The sequence below is a fragment of the Aythya ferina genome (assembly GCF_964211825.1).
Source record: "Aythya ferina genome assembly, chromosome: 11".
Classification (NCBI taxonomy): Eukaryota; Metazoa; Chordata; class Aves; order Anseriformes; family Anatidae; genus Aythya; species Aythya ferina.
Window position 1 is genome coordinate 16,049,202 of NC_140307.1, and position 23,576 is coordinate 16,072,777.

General features: G+C 38.4%; 1 protein-coding gene across 7 annotated transcripts in view; it reads left to right on the forward strand.

The window, feature by feature from the left end:
- OTUD7A (OTU deubiquitinase 7A) overlaps nucleotides 1-23,576 on the forward strand; it is a 118,271-nt gene that overhangs the window by 91,372 nt on the left and 3,323 nt on the right. For all 7 annotated transcript variants that reach the window (XM_084532423.1, XM_084532422.1, XM_084532421.1 and 4 more), the window contains 8 exons: nucleotides 1,854-2,072; nucleotides 9,176-9,277; nucleotides 10,800-10,927; nucleotides 14,605-14,717; nucleotides 16,763-16,890; nucleotides 18,454-18,603; nucleotides 23,018-23,132; nucleotides 23,352-23,436. In XM_084532423.1, coding sequence (XP_084388549.1) covers nucleotides 1,854-2,072; nucleotides 9,176-9,277; nucleotides 10,800-10,927; nucleotides 14,605-14,717; nucleotides 16,763-16,890; nucleotides 18,454-18,603; nucleotides 23,018-23,132; nucleotides 23,352-23,436 — 1,040 coding nt within the window. The remainder of the gene's footprint in view (nucleotides 1-1,853; nucleotides 2,073-9,175; nucleotides 9,278-10,799; nucleotides 10,928-14,604; nucleotides 14,718-16,762; nucleotides 16,891-18,453; nucleotides 18,604-23,017; nucleotides 23,133-23,351; nucleotides 23,437-23,576) is intronic.

Genomic DNA, 23,576 nt, shown 5'->3' on the forward strand with positions numbered 1-23,576 from the left:
TGTTAAACTTCTGAGAGAGAAGACCAGTAGCATTTGATGAACATAAATCCCAAGCGGGTACAAAATGTTCATTTCAGTTTTAAAAGATATAAACAGGAGTACAGGCCAGAAACTAAACAGAGGGAAACTTCCTCTGGGCATCTGAGGAAATGCTCTAGCAGTGGTTTCTGCATCACTGTGAAATGATACCCCAGAACAACTGGGTGGAGTTCTTGTGTGATGAAGGAAATGTGCTGGCGTAAGGACAGCACGTGGACTCAATCAACAGAAATGCTTCAGTCCCTGCAGAGAACACAGAGTAATATAAATATCCTTTAATAAGGCTGCTTCATGGTGTTGGCCAAAACATGTAGCAAAAGAAGGAAAAGGCTTGCATCTTGCAGTTTATAAGCCGCTTTTATTGTAACTGTTAAATAAACTTCTTAATCCAAAAGTTAAACTGCTTTCATGGAATTAGAGCTGTTCCATGGAAGCTTTATAATACAAAAGGAAGAAAGGCAACTATTCCTCCTTAATGAATTGTCATCAGTTTATGCTTATCAGCTAACACAACCAGATGTTAGCTGAAGGCATTACCCCACACACAACAAAAAAAGTTGTTGCTCTCAGGTACCAATATAATATTTTGCAAAATATGATGCTTTCACTTGATTGCAGAATTGGAAGTACTCTTTTTTGTAGAGGAATATTTTACACGTTACAGCTAATCTTGTCTTGTAAAATAAGAATTAAACGACCAATTCAAATCAAACCATAATCTCGTTCACCCCCACCTGTTGTAGTAGGCAGTTTGTCAGAAAAACCGAGCAATGTTACAATTTGTCTATTTAAAAAATGAAATTGCTTTCTGAAGTTTAACTAATTTCCTTTAAAACTGCTATCTGAAACCTTTTACTTGTTGTGACTGTACAGTGTGTCTGTAGTTTGTCACAAGTTTGTAGTTTTCCCATGTTCAAAAATATTTCTCAGTTTTAACTGAATGATTTGTGGTTTAAACACTTGCAGAGTGTTAATGTAGTACATGAGTTTTTCTGTTACCCATTTGCTGGTACCTGAACTGAGGACATGCAGTAAACTAAAATAACACAATAGTTGTATTTTGTCCCTTTGACATTACAATGCTTATTTTGCATTATCAACCCATTACTGGCTGTTCCATATGTGGCATATGTCAGTAAAGAAGTTCAATAAATCATAAGACATTAGATTGAGTGTTTTAGATAAAATATCATTCCTGTATACTAGACTTGTTATTTTCATTGTTCTTTTTGAACTGTGTATTTTTCCTTGGATCAGGATTTAAAACAAAACAAAACAAAAAAAAAAACAACCACAAAACACATGCCTAAAAACTGAGTTTGTCTTAAGTTCAGTATAATGATGGAAAATTTGTGTTCAGATAGACTGTCCTGAGATTAAAACAGCGTGGCACTTGATATGAAGTGATTGTAGAGTGCTATATTTTACATTCACAAGTCAATCAGATAATGCTTAGAACTCTCAAATTTTTGTCCATTTGCCAGTAAATGTTTCTCCTGATACATCTTTGGAAACAAAAAACAAACAAACAAAAACTTTCCAGCTTTTTTTTTTTTTTTTTTTTTTTAATAGAAGTGGTCATCTTTCATGTCCTTACTTTGACTGTTTTGTCTATTTTGCTAGAAGACATGCCATAGGGATTTGTAATCATGACTAAGTAATCCTTTGCCATAGTGAAATAACCCCAAAACAGAAACAAACAAGAAGCAGAATACATTCCCAAGTGAAATGAATAGGCATTCACCAGACTTTTGGTGCTGAATGGTTTTCAGTGTAGTCTCACAGGCTGTATCATCCTTCTGGTTTCTTTACAGAGAAGCGGCTTTCCAGAGGCATTTCTCACGCCAGCTCAGCCATAGTCTCTCTTGCTCGATCACATGTAGCAAATGAGTGCAGCAATGAACAGTTCCCTTTGGAGATGCCCATCTACACATTCCAGCTACCAGACCTTAGCGTGTACAGTGAAGATTTCAGAAGCTTCATTGAACGTGACTTAATTGAACAGGCTACAATGGTTGCTTTGGAGCAAGCAGGTGGGTAAGGACTTCAGATGTCAGCAGCCGGGCAATCTGACATTTGCTTTGATGTTCCTAATGATGCCTCATTTCTGGAGTTTGTGCGTTCCACATGGGAAATAAATGTCAGAGACTAAAAGAAATCAGTCTGCTCTGCAAAATGACAAATACCCTGATCCTCTATTTCTCTTAAAGCTTTTTAAAGAAAACTGTCAAATCTGCTTAATAAAACAAAGATGGTGTGGGAGGAGGGAAAAGAGGGATTGATGGGGAGGTCAGGCAATAGAAAAAGGCGAGTGGTCAAGGGGGATGGTGCTTCTAGTGCTCGTGAGGAAATTATATTGCAGTGACTAACAAAGGAAACATCTTCAAGTTCTATTGTAGCTTGAGAAACATTTTTCAATATACATTTCATATATTATTGGTTCCGTAAGAAGGAACTGAAGATCGTGAAAGTAATACTTCATTATTGCTGTGAAAGAAGTGAAATTCTGATTTTAATTCAGATTTATTAGTAGTGTAAAGTTTTAAGTCATTTTGAAAGATTTGAAGAAAATGTAGTTAAAATTAATATTTTCTGTGCCCCAGGAAATACAAAATTTATTAACAAACCATGAAATGAACACATCTATATAGTGAACGTTCAGTGTATTCACTGAAATATTGACTCTTTTTAAAATGGTGTAACTAAATGCATCTAAGCCTGTAAGAGTGGAACTTGCAGAGAGACCACAGATCAGAGGATGGAGATGTGTGATATAATTTAGGGACTGGATGATACAGGGACAGATGCATTGGTCCAAAAAATCATGTGGGCAGGTGCGGTAGGACTGAGATCCCAGTGCTTGCATGCTAGGAGATGGGACAATGGACAAACTTTACAAATACAGAACAAAAGGAGATAGAAAGGAGAGGGTTAGGTTTTTGGTCTGCAGCCAGTAGTCAGTGATGGTTTGCCTCAAAACATCAGACTCTGAAATGCAGCTGTCCAGGATTTTCTTCATAAGCAGATCAGGCATTTAATGTAGAAAAGACAGGTAAGGAAGTGGGGAGCAGCAGTCTTATCTCCTGATCCTGTGTCCGAAACCACTGCAACAGGTGAAAAGCAGGCACATTCATAAGATTACACCACTGAAAACTACTGAGAATTCCCTGCCTCTGAGCATTCCTCTCAAATGTCTCTGACAATTAGAATGAATTATTAATTTCTTCACATTGCTTTAATTGGGGCAGTACTATGATTCACACTACAGAAGTCCTTCTGTTGGATATTTATAAAATATTATGAAAGTGGGAAAATCAGCAAGTGTTTTGCTCCTGACGCTGGTTAGTACACTGAGTGAAGCTTGAGAGTCCCCCCAGTACTATTTGTATTGTGAAGGTGTCTTTTTCCGAGAGCCTCTGGAAAGCTGAAGAGGAGGCTGTTTTGACTGTTGTGCTTGCAGTTTTGATCACAGGTATTGTTGTAACCTCTGTGGACTTAATTTACTTGTGTGAGCATTTCATTCAAGTAAATTAGAACTTCTGGGACACGGTTCTTCAGTTCAAGTTAGTTAAACAGGAACTGAATATTTAAAAAAAAAAAAAAAAAAAAGTTTAAGACTTCACGTAAACAACTGACTTGTCTGTATTTAAGACATGCAAATATTTTTTCCTTTAATTTCATGCCTATTATAGACATACTGTCTGAAATGAAGAACATGAATTAATGAGACATTCAGAATGAGACATTTTGTCTCCTACCAACAGAGGGCCCAGTTTGACTATGCTTTGGTTATTTACATCAAAATATTTGTGAATAAGGTGCATTCCAAGCAAAGGGCCAAAATCTATTTAAAAAAAAAAAAAAAAAAAAAAAAAAAAAAAAGAAAAAAAGAAAAAAGAGAGATGAAGATGACAAAGAAAATGGGACTTGAAGCTCTTGAAGCTTCAGTAGCTAAGGCTGGAGATAACTGTTAAAGGAAAAGAGATGTGTGTGCTTCTGTTCTGGTTTAAGGGCATGAATTTCAATAGGAGGAAAAAAAGCTGATTAGGCAAGAGAAGGAGGAGCTTTGTTAGGAACACAGAGTAGCTTACTATTCACAAAACATAGCAAAAATAATAGACTAGCACATTTTGTCTGAAGTGTCCAGATGAGCTGGGCGTCTATTTAAAAAAAAAAAAAAAAAAAAAAAAAAAAAGGTTTAAAATTCTCTTTTTAGATGCTCAGGCACTTGCTGCCATTGTATCTATATGTAAAAGGATGTTCAGGTTGCTTCCTACCTGTACAGAAACAGAGCAAAACTCCTGTTCTACTCATTAATGCTGTGTCAGATTAGCAAGGAAAGATCCAGTAAAGGCAGAATGCTTTACCTACTCTCAGCTACTGCAGTGTATGCTTTACTATTTACATGATTGCTTTCTGATTCTTTTCTCTTATATATTAGGATTCACAGTGCACTTGTAAGAGCATTTGGGGCTTTTGTGCATCATAGAAACTCAGCTGGTCGTTATTGCCTGGAATGAGGCCAGGCAGCAGGGTGTGTACAGGCTGATCTGGATGCTGTTGCAGCAGTCAGGGTAGTTCTTTCATGGAGGATGGCTCGGGTGGTGATAATCTTAAATGAGGTCTGCATGAAAGGAATCACATAATTCCAAATATTTTGCTGCAGGAAGTTGGTTTCCTTTACATATATGTGTTCACCGTGACCAGCTGATGTGTAGCCTAACAGATTATGAAAGCTGCTAGGGTGGATGGGAGGTACTGATAAAGCACAAAACTGCTGTACTAAGTTCAGAAATCCATAATGTAGGCAGCAGGATGGCTACAATAAGTGGTCTAACACAGGGTTTGTACTGAACAGAAAAAAAATTTCTGTTGCTCTGCTGAAATGTAACTATAAATATTAAACTGTATGAACTTGAAAACTATTTTTTACTAAGCATGTAATACAGCTGTGGTCAAAATAAACAGTAATATATTGCCTGGGTTTTACTTCCCCAGAAACAAATACCTCAAAGTTCTGGAAGTGCTTAATTTCAAACTGTTAAAAATTAAGCTTTGATTTAAAAGAGAAAAGAAAAGGGAAGAAAAAAAAAAAAAAAGAGGTGTATTTTCAGGCTGTAAAAATATTTGTCTGTCCCAGAATTTTTAGCAGATTTTCACACAGTCTATGCAGGGTGCTAGAATAGCAACCACTATAATTACAAGAGAACTGTATTCATTTCCTTTCTAGGCTTGAAATACACACTTACGTAATTCAGTTCTCATATGAATGACAAATACTGTATCACAGAGTAGGATGAAATGCAGTAACGTCACAGAAAAACAGATGGAGAAAGCTAGTAAGACTGGACCAGAGCTCAGTATCCATAGCTGCTTACACTTATTTCCATGTTTCTGTGCCATCAGATTTTATGACTTGATTCCCATTCCAGTCAGCAGCTTTTGTGTTGTTTGCACATCAGCAAAAGCGAAGCACTTACTTAATTGCTCGGTTTTACTTCTGTGAAATTTCTACTTTATTTCTGTATAATACAGAAATGTAGAATTTCTGAGAAGAGACCAACAGAATACCCAGTCATACAGAGCTTGAGAGAGGGCTCGTTGTTTGTCAGATTTCCTTTTCCTGTGCAAGAGAGATTTATTAAATTGCTGTTTACTAAGTCTTTGTAACTTTTTGGTTTTTAATTCTAAAAAAAAAAAAAATAATAATAAATAATGTCTCTATAGACATTTAGTTGAACAGTAGGTTTTCAAGAATATGGACTGGAGAAAGTGAAGAGGGAGCAAAGGATTTCTGCAGAATTTCTATAGAGGTTTTCGATGTTAAGCTAATGTTTGTTTTGAATTTGTTTTTTGTGTGTTCTTACAACCTTGTGCATGTCTGGGGCAATGCATACTTTTAATTGGCCCTAGTAGATGGGAAAGGAGCACAGTATGAGCATTTTTATGGGGTAATCAAAAAGCAGAATAACTTCTGTTGCATATTTTTATTTTCTTGCTTACGCTGTTAATGGAGTTTTGCTTAGAGGACATCATGCATTCTTACCTTATGCCAGTATGTAAGGCAGCAGGGGCTGATATTAAAAGCAAGCCTGGCCCGTATTAACGCTTGACATGCATTTGCTGTTCTCCACTGCCTTCTTTTTGAGCCATTCACGTCATATAACTGCCTAGAATCTTTTTGGTGCTTTTCTTCCTGTAAATCCTGGAACAAGAAGCAATATACCTGTGACTTGTAATAAAATATGCAGGCTTATGGAAATAACACATAAACCCTTCTAGTGTCTATTAATAATACTCCAGCATGGAACATCCTGGGCAAAAGCTGTGTTTCATAATAGCTGGCAGAGAAATATTTCTTATTTCCTTTTCTTCTAGTTATAGCTCTTTCAACCTGTCGAAAAAGCTAGTTCATATTCATGACTATAGATGTGGTGGGTTTGTGATAGGGCAGCTTTTCATGTTTGCAACTTGTCCTGGAAGTCATCAGATCCTAGATTTTAAGGTAGTGATTTTCTTCCAAAGCTTAAAAAACTTCCTCTGAGGTACAGCTTACCTTCTTTGCATATAATACATGCTGTGTAGCTGCTTCTATATCAGCATGTTTGATTCTTGTTGGGCCCTGCAAATAAGGGAGTGGTGCTCTTCCTCTCCAGGGAGAGCCAATACATGCTTTGCATTATGTGATGTGTAATACATGTACATAGTGCAGGACTAGGATAATATCAGAATACAAGTTGGCAATCTTTTTGGCTACAGGGATACTAGATTCTGTTGGCATTAAGTCATAAGTGCCTTGCAAAGAAAGGGCAATATCGTGATTTTGTGTGTCTCCAATTGTTTATTGCTAGGTAATAGACCTGGAGAGGACTTTTAATCTTGTGGTAAAATTAAGATCAAATCTTCACGTGCTATAGAATGTGGCTGTATTAATTCTCATGGTGTTTTTACTGTAAAACAAGAGATGTTTCTTGAAACTGTGTTTTTTAAGATTAAATAGCTTTTGTGAACAAGTAAGAAGCAAAATCAAGTAGGAGACCAACAAGGGAGGGAGAGTGAGAAATCGCCTATTGATACTGTCTTACCAGAGCATTGAGAAATAAGCCTTAGGCACCACTGTTTCCAGTTTTGATTTAAGCTCCACATTCCTGTTGTTTCCCTAAAGGTGTCTACTATGACCACTAGATTTGAAAAAATGAAAATGCACCACCTTTTCTATAATCCAATGTATTTCTGGTGTTTTTTTAGCCAGCCATCAGCTTCTTGATATTAAACAAGCCCGCAAATTTGTTTTGCGTCATCTGCTTGAAATCAGAAAACTTTTATAGAAACCTCCTCAGCTATTAAAATCATGTATAAACATGAGGCTGTATCATTTATTGCCAATAGCTGCTAGTTAATCTCCAAAGCAATGCCACTTATTACTCCCCTAACTCCTCGGGTCTGTCTGTTTTAGGTCTTGTAACAATACTTTAAGCAGCACCTTGGTTTAACTTAATACTGAATATATCACCAAAGCATTCTGCAAGAAACAGGTGGTAAGTTGTTATTGCACAGCCCGCAGACACAGGAGTTGCTAAAAACGATAACTTGTTATTTAAGATTTATCTTCCCCAAAGGCTGTCCAATAGCACTTTAAATTAAGCTTCTTTAAGGCATATTTAATGTAGAATTTAATAAGCCTAGTCTGAGATGCCAGGCATTTAGAAACTAGCTGCCAAAATCATATGAGGATTATCAAATGTTCTTATTTACTGATTTGCTATGCGTTTTTACCTTTATGGTGTAGTAACCATCAACCTATACTGACTAATTGAAATTTAATGACATAAATCTTGTTTAATAGTCAGAACGAGTACTTTAAAGTCACATATTAAAATATCATTAGGCTTTTTTTTTTGCTTTTTTTTTTTTTTCAGAATGGGTATTAACCTCCTGTAACAAATAACCTTTGGTATAATTTTGTAATGAAAATATATTAACAGAGGAAACTTTTCTTATTTCTTTGTACTTAAAATTTCTATTTTGGGGGTTTAGCCTCAAAAGCAAGACTTACTGTACAAATATATCTATCCTCATCTTGTGAGGAAAGGAACTGGGGAGGCACAAGTCTGCAAAGAGTATTAGCAAAGAAATTGAGTCACCATGGGCTGCCTATTGCATTATTCATTGTATCAATTGCATATTACCTATAGCCTTTCCAAAATTCTTATGAAATATACCAGCTATGCTAATCATTGTTAATCATCTGTTCCTCCTTATCCCCAAAGTTGCCATATAATTAGTCACATTCTCTTTATGTTAAAAACATTCATGCGAACGTTTCACCCAGACTTTAATACCCCAATAAACTCCCATATGGCAATCTGTGTGCCAAGAATGATGGACTTCTAGTTTTGGCTTTGACATTGATATTCTCCATGGCTTGATTTGCTTCATATAGATACATCAAATATCTGACCTCAGTCAGTCTGTTTTGCAATATTTTATAATCTATGAAGCTTGCTACATACAGCAATGATCCATAAGGGGTTCTCTAAACGTTCTCAAAGGGTAAAGCTACATGCTCTCCTAAACACTGAGTTATGGATTTGGTTTCATTTTAATTTTCTGGTAATGTGCAGCTGTTGATTGTAGGCCTAATCATGATTTACTCTATGACAAATAAGGAGGAGAATCATCTGTTTGAACAATTCACCTGACTGAAACAATCTACTTAATACACTTACCTAACAGCAATGTTTTTTTTGATTAGCGCATACATACTAGTTTTGTCTTCTGAGATGTTATTACAGCAATACAGCCTATATATAGGATGCCAATGTTCATTACTTCTGGGAAATAAGGGTATTTAGGCAACGAACTTAGAAGTCCACCCGTGAATGCAGCATATGGGAACAGAAGATACAAATTAATTAAAGGTTTATCTTCTTCTTTCAAGTACATTTAAATAATAGTTATGGTTTAGGTGCTTCTTATTTCTAATCTTTCCGTTTATACTTCTAACATTAGATTTAATTTTACTTGGCAGAAAGGCTGTTCACGGTTAACCTTCAACATTACACCATCACCGTATGCCTGTGCGCATCCTGGGTTAGTATCCACTACACCATTTTAACAGATGCGTTCTTTTCAGGGCGATTAAATTGGTGGTCCACAGTGTGTACAAGCTGTAAACGTCTTCTTCCCTTGGCGACAACAGGTGATGGGAACTGCCTCTTGCATGCTGCCTCTTTAGGTAAGGGAAAGTCTGCACATGGAACCTCTTGCCATAAAATATTTACCACTTTTTTTATATCCCTAGCAAAAACTCTGAAACAAATGGAATGCAAAGACTTTAATTAATAGCTTGGTTTTTGAGCAAAATTTCAAATTTTCAAATTTTGCTTACAGAACTGTTTGTTGTAGGCATGCTTGAGGGATAGAGGTATAAATTTCGTGAGGTAGTATCAGAAGTATAATTAGAACATCATCAAAAACATGTTATCATAAACACCAGTGATGTGCATTTTCCTTACGTAGCCCAACCTAACACCACTGAAACAGAAAAATCCAGGTGCTTAAGCAGGGTTGTCCTCCTTGTGAGCAAGGAATTGTATTTGTTCTCCTCTGACTTTGTTAAACTGTTGTTTTGCTATCTTCAAGGATGCAATATCTAGTTATCCCTGTTAATTCCTTGGAGATCTTAACTCTGTGAAAAACAGTTTGAAATGAATTAAAAATAATTTCCGGTTGATTAATTAAATATTAATACAAGATCTTTGAAGCCTTTCTTCAAATTTTATTAAATAAATAAAAACCTATGAAGCCAAGAGCCTTTGATGTGCCTTCCATATCATCTATTATGAGGAAACGTTTTTTGTTGCTAAAACCTTGTGCCAGCAGAACTCCAAAAGGTGACTTTTTCAAAAACACTGGGTTTTTGATCATTTGAAGAGACTGATCTTTTCGAAAGTAGTAGTAGGAAAATAGCTATTGTTGTTTCCAGGGATCCTTTTATCTTTGCCTACTCCATTTTTTAGCTAGGAGGAATTGCATACTATTTACAGCAAATGTTAGGAGTGTTTTGACTTGCAAGGTCTGAAATAAGCATATTCAATGCCAGCAGCTGATAATACGGTAATTGAAACATGACTGTCTATGTTGGTGAGAGCTCTGCTATTTAGTCAAGGTTACTACTCTCAATTATGTGAAGATACGTGAACTATCTTAAAACAAGACTGAAAGTCTGTGGCCAGTTGTATTTTTAGACTTCCAATCATCTAGAGTGTTTGCCTCGTTATTTGGATGTTGAAGCCAAAGGAAATTTGCCATCATGCTGTGTAAGAGTGGATGCTTGAGGGTGTCACGATCATCATCTGAGATGCACAAAAGTGCCTGCAGTTGTCATTAGCATTCTTGTGTCTGCAAGCTCTGTGGGCAACTACAGCTAGAACAGACCCGTGTGTTGAATATTCCATTCCTTGCAGCAAAGTTTAAGTTGCATGTAAGCATATACTGAAACAAGTCAAATTCTTGGTCATTCCTTAAGCAAAGCTTAAACTTCGTTAGAATTTTCTCTTATTGTTCCTTGTATTATCTATAATGACTGGTTTGTTAAGGAAACTTTAAAAGTAATGAATGATTTGCGAAGGAGAATTTTGAATAATGCATAATCTCTGCTGCTTTTGTGTACAGGGCAATATTCATTGTATTAGTACTTACTATTGCTATTTCACTGTAGCTCGTATAAAACTGAGTGCCTTCTTGTGCTGCTTTAGGGATGTGGGGATTTCATGACCGGGACCTTGTTTTACGGAAAGCACTCTACACTATGATGAGAAGTGGAGCTGAAAGGGAAGCACTGAAAAGAAGATGGAGATGGCAACAGACCCAGCAAAATAAGGAGGTCTGTACTGTCGAAATCAAACTTGTTAACATCACTTACTATAAAACAAACAAAAGAAATTTGGTGTGAAAGGTTCAGTTGCCATCAAATTCCTTGCATTTCTATTTTGCATGGGGGAAGAGAGATGTATTTGTACTTAGAATTTGAGCATCAGAATGCAAATGTGTTTGTAGGTTTGTGGGCATAAATATGAACTGTTTTGTTCCTACAAAGGTCTAGGACGTGTTTGGAACCTGTAGAAAATTTTAGTCTGTAAAATACAATGTATAAATTAGCTATCATAAGCTTTATGTAATGAGTGGGTGAATCTGCGAAAGAAAGAAAAAGTAAACCTCATTTAAGAAAGATTTCCCCAGAGTGATGATCTAGCATTCTTAGAGCTGTGACGAACCATTTTGTGTGTGTGTGTATATATATATATATATATAATCTTCCACTGGAGAGCGTGGAAGATAGCTTCCTGACGCAGCTGGTTAGTGAACCTACCAGGGGTGGTGCCCCACTAGACCTTCTCTTCACAAACAGAGGAGGACTGGTGGAGGACGTGATCGTCGGGAGCTGTCTTGGGCAGAGTGACCACGCAATGGTGGAGTTCACTATTCTTGGCGAGGCCAGGAAGGGGACCAGTAAAACCGCTGTATTGGACTTTCGAAGGGCTGACTTTGAGCTGCTCAGGACACTAGTTGGTGGAGTCCCTTGGGAGGTGGTTCTGAAGGGCAGAGGGGTCCAGGAAGGCTGGGCGCTCTTCAAGAGGGAAGTCTTAATGGCACAGGAATGGTCTGTCCCCACGTGCCCAAAGACGAGCTGGCGGGGAAGAAGACCGGCCTGGCTCAACAGAGAATTGTGGCTTGATCTTAGGAGGAAAAAGAGGGTTTATAAGCTTTGGAAAAGTGGGCAGGCCACTAAGGAGGACTTTAAAGAAGTAGCGAGGCTGTGCAGGGACAAAATTAGGAAGGCCAAAGCTCATCTGGAGCTCAATCTGGCTACTGCCGTTAAAGATAACAAAAAACGTTTCTATAAATACATCAACACAAAAAGGAGGAGTAAGGAGAATCTCCATCCTTTACTGGATGCGGGGGGAAACCTAGTTACAAGAGATGAGGAAAAGGCGGAGGTGCTCAATGCCTTCCTTGCCTCAGTCTTTAGCGGCAATACCGGTTGTTCTCTGGATACTCAGTACCCTGAGCTGGTGGAAGGGGATGGGGAGCAGGATGTGGCCCTCATTATCCATGAAGAACTGGTTGGTGACCTGCTACGGCACTTAGATGTGCACAAGTCGATGGGGCCGGATGGGATCCACCCAAGGGTACTGAGGGAACTGGCAGAGGAGCTGGCCAAGCCACTATCCATCATTTATCAACAGTCCTGGCTATCAGGGGAGGTCCCAATTGACTGGCGGCTAGCAAACGTGACGCCCATCTACAAGAAGGGCCGGAGGGCAGACCCGGGAAACTACAGGCCTGTCAGTTTGACCTCAGTGCCAGGAAAGCTCATGGAGCAGATCCTCCTGAGAGCCATCATGCAGCATTTGCAGGGCAAGCAGGCGATCAGGCCCAGTCAGCATGGCTTTATGAAAGGCAGGTCATGCCTGACGAACCTGATCTCCTTCTATGACAGAGTGACGCGCTGGGTGGATGAGGGAAAGGCTGTGGATGTGGTCTACCTTGACTTCAGCAAGGCTTTTGACACCGTCTCCCACAGCATTCTCCTCAAGAAACTGGCTGCTCTTGGCTTGGACTGGCGCACGCTTCGTTGGGTTAGAAACTGGCTGGATAGCCTGGCCCAAAGAGTCGTGGTGAATGGAGCCAAGTCCAGTTGGAGGCCAGTCACTAGTGGCGTCCCCCAGGGCTCGGTGCTGGGGCCGGTCCTCTTTAATATCTTCATCGATGATCTGGACGAGGGCATCGAGTGCACCCTCAGTAAGTTTGCAGATGACACCAAGTTAGGTGCGTGTGTCGATCTGCTTGAGGGTAGGAAAGCTCTGCAGGAGGATCTGGATAGGCTGCACCGATGGGCTGAGGTCGACTGCATGAAGTTTAACAAGGCCAAGTGCCGGGTCCTGCACCTGGGGCGCAATAACCCCAAGCAGAGCTACAGGCTGGGAGAGGAATGGTTGGAAAGCTGCCAGGCAGAGAAGGACCTGGGAGTGATGGTGGATAGTCGGCTGAATATGAGCCAGCAGTGTGCTCAGGTGGCCAAGAAGGCCAACGGCATCCTGGCTTGTATTAGGAACAGCATGACCAGCAGGGCTAGGGAGGTGATCGTCCCCCTGTACTCAGCTCTGGTGAGGCCGCACCTCGAGTACTGTGTTCAGTTTTGGGCCCCTCGCTACAAGAAGGACATGGAGGTGCTTGAGCGGGTGCAGAGAAGGGCGATGAAGCTGGTGAGGGGCCTGGAGAACAAGTCCTACGAGGAGCGGCTGAGGGAGCTGGGCTTGTTCAGCCTGGAGAAGAGGAGGCTCAGGGGTGACCTTATCGCTCTTTTTAGGTACCTCAAGGGAGGCTGTAGCGAGGTGGGGGTTGGCCTGTTCTCCCACGTGCCTGGTGACAGGACGAGGGGGAATGGGCTTAAGTTGAGCCAGGGGAGTTTTAGGTTAGATGTTAGGAAGAACTTCTTCACTGAAAGGGTTGTGAGGCACTGGAACAGGCTGCCCAGGGAAGTGGTGGAGTCACCATCCCTGGAGGTCTTTAAAAGACGTTTAGATGTAGAGCTTAGGGATATGGTTTAGTGGAGGGCTGTTAGCGTTAGGTTGGAGGTTGGACTCGATGATCTTGAGGTCTCTTCCAACCTAGAAAATTCTGTGATTCTGTGATATATATATATATATATATATATATATATATATATATATATAAAATAACATTAAAATCATCTGTAGATTTGGCTTAACTGTTGATTAAAAGCTGTACTTCACCATGTGTTTTTTGGGAACTGCTATTTGGTTAAGGTTTTTTTTAAGGTTAAACAAAGTTGTTATGCATTTGTTTTCTTCTTATATGCGATGTTAATGGAGAGCTACTGGGCTGCTTTGCTCTCTGGAAAGCAGAGAGGAGGACCACCATCTGTTTTCAGTGAAGCTTATACAAAATAATTAATACATTCTGTGGAAATATGAATAAAGGCATCTCTGAATACAGCAGCACTGGCTCTCCACAACCCTCCCAGGTTGTTTGTGACTTGTTTGTAACCTGCTTGTTGTGGGCAGCTGTCACTGAGAATAGAGCTGAGCTGTCATTGACTCAGCTACTTCAGGCTACGTGAAAGCAAAGGGCACAGAAGCACTTCTTGGTCTGCCAAGGAGAGCTTTCCTAGCAGTGCCCTGTATTGGAGAAGAAAGCAAGGCTCCCGAAATGGGCAGTAAAGCATGCTAACTGTGGTCGCAAAGAATTTACATGGGTACAAGTAACCGCATCTCAAATAGTGGATCACCAGCAGCGTGTTAGCTGGATCAGATCCACATCTTGAAAAGTAATCCAGTATACAGTTGGTGTCTTAGATATTTTTTAGTAAGTTAATGTTCTTTCTGCCTGAATAGAATTGTTGAACAATTAATGGCCCAAGATAATAAGTTGTAACCTGTATAAAGCTTGAAAAAGTTGGTTGCAAATGCCACTACGGAATTCTGCTTAGACTTTGTACCAGCATAACAGTAAAATGGTGTTCGTTCTCTCCCATAGTCAGGTTTAGTGTATACAGAAGAAGAATGGGAACGGGAGTGGAATGAACTGCTTAAGCTGGCATCAAGTGAGCCTCGCACACATTTCAGCAAAAATGGAGGCACTGGTGGTGGGTAAGTTTGGAGTATGACAAAATCTTTTCGTTTTTCTTCACAGTAGGAGAAAAGTACAAATGAACAATGCTTATAGGAGCATCAAACCACGTTTTCAACTGGTTGGGGCTTTTTTGGCATGGTAGAATGCCATTATTGAAACCTTCCATTAGAATTTTTTGCAATTTGATTCAGTTTTCTCATATATTTTCTCATATAGTTGCCATGCTAATGTGAGGGTAATTTGCATCCAGAAGTCCTTCTTTTGCTTTGTGGTTCAAACATGGAAAATCTTTAGAGAGATCTTTCTCAGGGACAAGTTACCAAGTAACTCCTCACACTTCTACTTTCAACGTGCTCTTAACCCTGAAAATTACAGAAAGAAAAGCAAGTATTTTTGGTACTAAAGCTAAAGGTTAAATGTTAGGATGCATTATGTTTTTATAGGGGAAGTAGAATGCTTCAGATAGAATTGGGATTGCTCAGTCTTTTTTTTCTTAAATACTGTGTACTTTATCAAATTCTTTTAGCAGGTAACTATTCCTTTTGGCTACCTTGGAAATTTAGGACTATTTATGCTGGTTTGGACACAAAACACTATATTGTCAGTTAAAAAATATTACCAGTTAATACCCTTATCTTGGAGAACTAGGTTTGGAAAGGCATTTCCATTATTTTGCCATGTAAAAACTTCGCCATATGTAAAAACTTTGAAAAGAAAAACAACAAAGGTGGAAGACTTTTCAAGTGCTCAAATTGTCCTCATTAGATTTTACGACAATTTTTTAATTCCTTCCAAGAATAGCACTTTTTTTCTCTTTGTTTTAAATTACTTGATCGCTGTGAAGCTGCTTGAGTATTAATACTGTTTAGACCCTTGTAATACTACTGAGTAAGGTATTTATTTTAATCTGCAAATGAAATATTACCTCTCTACTTTCTGAAGTACTCTGTATCTGCGCTAGCTAGATGAAGAGAATGGAAAGACTCATTAATTTCAGCAGTAGTTGGATCAGACCCATTAGAAGGTGAACTTAAAGAAAAAATTAGGGGTTCTCTGTAGTGCTGTCTTACTGTTTTACTTTCATGCCCTACAGTCCTGCCGTATAAGATACCTGTATTGATTCTTTCAGTGAGTTTTCTGAAATACAAAGTGCCAGTGGTGAAAACACTTGGCCTTGTCTCACTTCCCTACATACTGATCTAGATTACTTCTGTAATCTGTAAAGAAAAATGAAAATTTTCATCTCATCTTCGGGCAAGTGCTTAGGTGGAAGGAACGATCCTACCTCCAGATGTGCTTACCCTCTTAAATTATTTATAGAGGTATTCAAGGTGAAGTGCTTAGACTTTTCATTTCAGATGTCTAAAGGTAAGTGTAATTCATCCCATTGGGAAGGCTGACAGCAAAATGAATCACAAGCTATTTAGACAGGAAACCTTCCCCATCTTAAAAACAAACAAACTATATTTTGCTAATAATATAAAGGAAAAAAGTTTTGCTCACAACTTTCTAAGTTACATTCTTCCTACTCAGGTTGACATCAGTATTTCTTACATTGCCAAGGTGACACACCTGTATTTTGTTTAGAAGAATTAGAAACACACTTATTTTTCCATTTTAAAGTCTCTCTGCCAAGGGTGTCACAAGAAATGATGTTGTTTTTTTTTTTGTTGTTGTTGTTGTTGTTTTTTGTTTTTTTTTTTTTTTTGTTTGTTTGTTTTGTTTTTTTTTTTTTGTGGTGGAAATAGCTTTACACCAGGAGTTTGCTTAAGAATTACCTTTTTTTTTTTTTAATTATTATTCCTGCTGGGCTACCAAACAATATCAGAAGATAATGAATTCTGATGACTACTAAACTAGTATGGAGTCTGCAAGTGAAAACATTATTTCTGTTGCTATTATTATATTTCCAAAAATATATTTTTCTTTTCCAATTTCTTCTGTTACCTGTTTCAATAATTGGAATGTGTGCTTCAGAAGAGTAGGAATATAAATTACAAGGCAGAGGAAATAGCTTTTCCAGTGTGTTGGTTCACTAACGTTTCAATTCTGTGTCTTCCAGAGTTGATAACTCAGAAGATCCAGTATATGAGAGCTTAGAAGAGTTCCATGTTTTTGTCTTAGCCCATATTTTAAGAAGACCTATTGTTGTAGTAGCAGACACAATGTTACGAGACTCGGGGGGAGAAGGTAAGATTTTTTTTTCATTGTAACTTTATACACCTATGTAAATTGAAGTAGTCATAAGCTTTCACACACAATAAAGGACCTAGATGTAACATATCTGAGTATTTATATGGTAGCTGCTGCCTTTTTCTGAAAGAGCAAAATATTTGACCTGTTAGATCAAAGTAGAAAATGCAAGGTAATTATATAAGTCTCACAGAAAATCCATTTCTCCTAGTTACTTCCTATTAACATCATAACCAAGGAATTACAGAACACAATACATTTCTTACTGGGCTAGGCTAACAAGGTTCTAATTTTGCTGTGTTATTTTGGTTCCACATAAAACTGCATAAATTAATCTAATTTGATATGGAAAATTTGAATTTTGAATGTGTATATCTTTTTTTTTTTTTTTTTTTAACTAACTTTGCCACCCTCTCATTCAAATATTTCAGAATGTTTTATTCAGTTTACACATGTGAGCATTCAAATGTTAGATTCATATGTGGAACCACTTGGTCAGCTGTCTGAGCAGAGCAGCAATGATCTCTTTCACTTTTTACCATGAACTAATTGATGATAGTATGTTGCCTAAGTAAAAGGGAATGAGAAACACAGTTTACAGAAATTTACTTGTATGGAAAAATGCTGAGTAATCCCAGATTCCTTCGACTTTTGAACTACAAGTAATGGTTGTATGATTGCTATCTGCTGTAACAGAGTCAATCACTATTACTTAACTTTCTCATAATTTTTCTTATCCCAGTTTTCTCCACTCGCTCAGTTTTTTCTACTTGACCCAATCTGATTGTCACAATAATCCCAATGTTCTTCTCATTGCTGGCCTCATGGACCAGGTGATCAAATTATCCCAGTTTAACTCTTGTATGTATAAAGTATAGGTTTTCCAAAAGACTAATAACCTCATCAAATTTGGAGACTCGCTAAAATGTAGATTACTACTTAAAAGACAATACTATTCACCATCCCAAAGCTTGAACACAGCAGACCTGTTCAAAGAAAAAGTCTTTACAAAAAGCAGTGTGTTGTTTCCATCTATTTTTTCTTTAAAAAAAAAAAAAATTCCCTTTGGAAATACTTCAGCAATATGGGTTCGTATTTTCACAGCAAAAGGAAAAATAATTGGTTAGAAACAGGCATGTTGAGAGACTTTTTTTGCCCAAATGTGCTGTTTCTTCCCATAATTATATAAAACAAAGTGTGGAATCTTTCAAAGGAGTTTGCTGCCCTTAGAAATGCAGCAAACACTTAAGAATCATTAAGATTTTGTTAAAAGACCGTAATGTCTTTCCTAGTGAACAATTGCATTAAAGAAAACATATGTGAAGGCAGAATGGTTTCATTATTGTTCTTAGTAAATTTTCATGATAAAACTGTCTGGAAATATACCCGTTGTTATGACCATTTCCCAAATTGATTTCTCCACTTCTCTGCTGTTCTCCTGGAGCTCTGAAAATGATGTAGCACAACTGTTACAACTGTTACACAATACAATTAAACTAAGTGTTTGTTCTTTGACATAGTTTAAAATAATAATAATAATAATCTAATTTTTCTTTGCAGCATTTGCACCTATACCATTTGGAGGAATTTATTTGCCACTTGAAGTTCTACCTAACAGATGTCATTGCTCACCCCTTGTTCTAGCCTACGATCAGGCACATTTCTCTGCTCTTGTTTCCATGGAACAAAAAGATCAACAGAGAGAACAAGGTATGCTTGTATTGAACACAATGCACAAAGTACTTTCGTCAACCTGTAAGTGTATTTGTCTATCAGACAGGAAGCAATGTCTACCAGATTTTATTGATACATCATTAGAAGTCTAAATCTAAGTGGTTTAAACTGGGAGCCAAGAACTCTTCACTTCTTGAACTATCACTGTCTACAAGGAAGTCCACAAGAAAGTAGACCTACAGTCAATTTGGGCCATATTAATGGCTTTCCTAGTCAGAGCGTTTGGTCACTGAATGCTGCTGTCAGGTGTTGTCAGTGAAGGCCTGATGTAGGTGCAAAATAAGAAACGTCCTTGTTTAAAAAAGTAACAACAAAGGAAAAAACTCATCTCTGCCAGGGTTTGTGGAACATTATGGTCATGCTATAGTTATTTCAATTACTGCCTATTTATGCTTTCACAGATTGCTTTAATGTTCTAATGGCTTTTCTTTTATTATTATTGTTGTTGTTAGCATGCAGGCTATTTAGGTTAAGGCTAACTTAGGTGTGCTTACTCAAACTGTTGTCACCGTTGGATGTAAGCAGGGGCTTCTTTGCTCAGAGGCATCATAGTGCTTACCTTTTTTGTGTTCTTCAATTACATGTTAAATTATTTTTCTCAAGCGTGTATACCATAATAATCTTTATCAGCAGTAGGAGTTCTTTTAGCTAGGTACACCTTAGGAAAACTACATATAAATTATTAGCATAATAGTAATTATAGTAATATACTTATAGTAATTATACTATAAATTAAACAGTAATTATACTATAACACTCTGTTTTAGTAACCTTTTGCTATTGTGGCATCTTCTAAGTGATGCGATTGACAAAAGACAGTGAAGAAGGCTACTGCTCAGTGCATTCAGCGGTACATCCAGTATTACAAGCCACATATTCCTGTTAATGATACACAATAAGATCTTTGATAACAAGGTCACGTATTTGATTTCTCCCACAAATACTAGCAGTAAATATTGTAAATACTTTTAAATATTCTTCTTATGGTTAGAAATTTTTATGTGCTTTTCCTGCACTCATATTCATAAAGGAAAGGTGCTGGGAGAGAAAAAGCTCCCGAATATCCAGTACAGCATAAGTAACATCAAATATTGGCTTTGTTTATGTATAAGTTCATTGCAGTTAATTACGAGGTCTGTTGATTCAAAATATATTTGTTTTGTATGATCAGATTTTACACATTTTTACTTCAGGGCCTTGAATACACAGGCTTCAATTCTGTGGAGCAGCAAAGCAGTTGGTATTAAATCTGGGATGAAGGGAATGCTTTAGCTTTCAGCTGCAAAGCTTGTTGCTGTTAGAGACTGCTAACAGCTAACACAGCATTACTGTTGTTCTTCAAATGCTCTGACAGGAAATAGATTGGCACAAGGATGCTCTAATAATGCCCATTTCTTGTATCTTGCCAACATAGAGATTTTGGCAGCTCTGGCATAGAGGAAGGGAGAGCCACAGCAGTAGGGGTCAGAATAGGATGGCACAGGTGCCACAGTACATGGCCAGATTTTGACCTGCCAGAATGCAGCTGAGAGTGTAGAGCTATGACTTCTTAAATGGAAGTACATCTCTGATAACCCGGTCATTCATAACTTAGGGTCACAATATTTATACTCTTAACATCTGATCAAAAACCTGTAAATACTTTTATATTCATATTCAGGCTGCTTATTCAGGTGTTTTATAGTTTTGATTATGGAAAATAAAGACTGGTTCTTAGCTTCCCCTAAGACTGCTTCATTGAACATAGAGCCTCCCACACTCCCACCCTTTGTCAGCCAGCCAGCAGTGAAACAGCTCCCCACTGCCAGGTTGCAATAACAAGCGTGAGAGTCCTGACTGTGGTTTTTAACAGCAGTACTTCACCATCTGCATCAGCATTTTGCTTTTATAGGGTTTTGAGAAATGCTTAGTGTTCTTTTATGAAGAAGAGAAACAATGCCATTTTCATGCCAATGAAAAGGAGTGCTAGGAAACCCTGTGACTTCACAGCATGGAAGGCAATGCACCAAACTTAAGAATAGCATGAAAATCCTTGGTGTGTGTCTTCAAACTGACATGGAGGAAATAATCGTTGTTACTTTTGACGTATTCCATCTGTTAGCACTAGGACTTTAAAATTATAAATTTTAGAATTTTGAAACTCCAAAATTACTTTAGAATATACCTTTTGCAGGAAGACAATAGTGCATGCAAATAAGGTAATAGTGACACTTTATAGGCAATCACATCTAAGCTTTGTTTTGTACTTAGAAATTAAGGTTTTAATAAAATTTATTATCAGTAAGCATTTTAAAAGGTGTATTTTTAGCATCATTTAGCTATTCGAAATAGTTAGCTTTAAAAAGGATTCCTTTAAAATTTGTTTCTGCAAATTATTAATTATTGAACTACATGAAAACTAATTAGCGTTATGCTGTCAGAAAAGAAAATCAAATTGACTTTCTAAGGCTTTTGTTTCAAAGAGGCAAATACACTCTGTGGCAGTTCTTAGGTCCGAGCTTGCCCCCTCTGCCTGCCCCAGGATCACTCTTCTGGTTCTCTCCTGGGTTGTAGCCATGTGGCCAGGTGCTAGCAGAAGGGCCCTGCCAGGCTGTAAGCTTACCATGCAGCGCTTTCCTAAGTTGCCTTCTTCCTTTAGGTGGTAGATATATTGCATCGTGAGGTCATTGGTAAATCCAGTCAGTACCTGCTCTCTGTATAATTAACTTAATTGGCAGAATATCCGATTTCCTTTAGAAACACCATCAGTTAATTGTGTTCTCAGTTATTCCACCCCCTTTTGCTGCAAAAACTGCACTGAATGCAGTAGGGTAAGCCCTCAAATTTACACTAATAAGTGTTAATAAAAATGATTCAGTTCCCACCCCTGCTCTACCTTTATGCTCTTGTGCTTCGACAGCGAGCTTTACAGTGTATTTTGCACTGTATAGAGTTGGACTCTGTTATTCCCATTAAGTTTCCTTTGGAGCTGAATTCCCTTACAATATTCACTTCTGTGCTCGCATCTTAAAGGAACGTGGGCAGCTGTAGTTGATGAATCTCCAGCTGTTCTATACTGTATTTGCAGTTAGTTAATAGGGGGAAAATATTTCAGAAATTACTTACAATAAACAGTAGGGGGCAACGTTTCCCCGACACTTGCAGAGTTTTTGGCTTCGTTATCCAACCTGCAGAGAAGATGAAAAATAAGCATATTTTCTGCAGTTGTTGTGAAGCTGCCTGAATCTAATACTGACTTCACCATGCTAATCAAAAATTCAGATTATATTTCCTGCATGTTTCTAGGGGAGGAGCAATGCTTAACCAAAAATACTGTGCCTTTGTTTTTGACAACATGTATTTTCTGAAATGCAGGAAATACTGTAAGCAACACATAACCAGTAAGTGCAATAAACTTTCAGTAATCACTGCCATGCTGTTGGGTGATTTCTCCCTGATTCTTTGCTGCTTGGCTTGACTGGAATGACTACCCAGGCAAAGTCCTTAAGGCCTATGGTATAGAAAATTAAATTCCTTCATTGGTTGTCAGAGGAACAGCAGTGACCTGCATCGTGCTGAGGATCCACCCCAGTCCCTCAACAGCTTTAAGTGTGTTTTCTAATGAAATGGAAGCAAATTGCTGGCTTTAATTAAAGCTGATGGTGCTTTTCTCTTAGTTTATTGGTGATGAATGATAGACATTCTGTAAAACCAGCCTGCAGTCCCTGCATGCTGAGTATAAAGCAGAGTCATTAAGATATGTCAAAAGGCAGAGAGCTCTAGCAGAGGCAAGAGAACAGAAGCGCTAAAACACCCAGACAGTAATGCTGGGATATAACAGCGGTAATGGTCCTAACACCGCACACAAGACAAGACTTAACCTGACCTCTTAGCCCATCTATATGCTGATCTTTGCTCTTCAATTACACTAATTCACAGTTTGAGTCCCAAAGCCCTGTAACTACTTTTTGCTTTTTCACATAATGCTGCTATCTTTATTCTTTGACAGTGGAAAACCAAACGGTACTAACCTGAAAAGGCAAAATAATTACCATGTGTGAGCGTTTGTGTGAGAGGCAGGACGGGCGGAATATTTCAACATTTTATTGCTTTGTACTGTTCTGATGTTCTGTCTCCAGGAAATGTTTATTGTGCATTACAAAATGGCAATGTTGTTCTCCCAGAGGTCTCCCCTCCTCCACTGGTGACTATCCTTCATGCAAGCAGCGATCAGTGCATTACCCCCTCCCTCCCCTCTTTATCACACAAGCATCTAAATACAGATGAGACAATTCTGCAGCACATTTGGTTTCTGGCCTTTTTCTTTACCCTTCTTATTTGTAAGTGCTTTTCACAGCTAAGTCTTTTGTTTGTTCCTTCCCCTCCAATCCTTGTTTCTTCTCTACTTCAGCGGTGATCCCCCTGACTGACTCTGAACACAAGCTACTGCCTTTGCACTTTGCGGTTGATCCTGGGAAAGACTGGGAGTGGGGAAAAGATGACAATGATAACACCAGACTGGCCAAGTAAGACCTTTCTGTAACGTCAGTATTAAGCAGTAAAATGTCTTGAGCCATACCTGATCTAAGTATTGAGAGAACTGCTAACAGAGAGGGCTTTGTTCATGTCTTCTGGTTGCGTGGGAGGCTGCTGTTACGCTGAGCAGTGCGGCCTCTCCCTGTGAAGTATTGCTTTCTCTTTTGGGGTGTTTTTGACTGTTTGTTCCCTTCTGTTTTCATCCTTAGTTTGATTCTGTCTCTCGAGGCAAAGCTTAATCTTCTGCACAGCTATATGAATGTAACATGGATACGCATACCATCTGAGACACGGGTAAGGTAAACTTTTCCTTAATTTAAACCAAATCAGTGATAACGAGGTACAGTAGGGTGTTGTGTGGAGTAGGCTGCATGGACTGGCCAGCTGCCTAGAACCACCCAGTGTCCTAGCAGCAGAGACAAGTCACTTGTGGC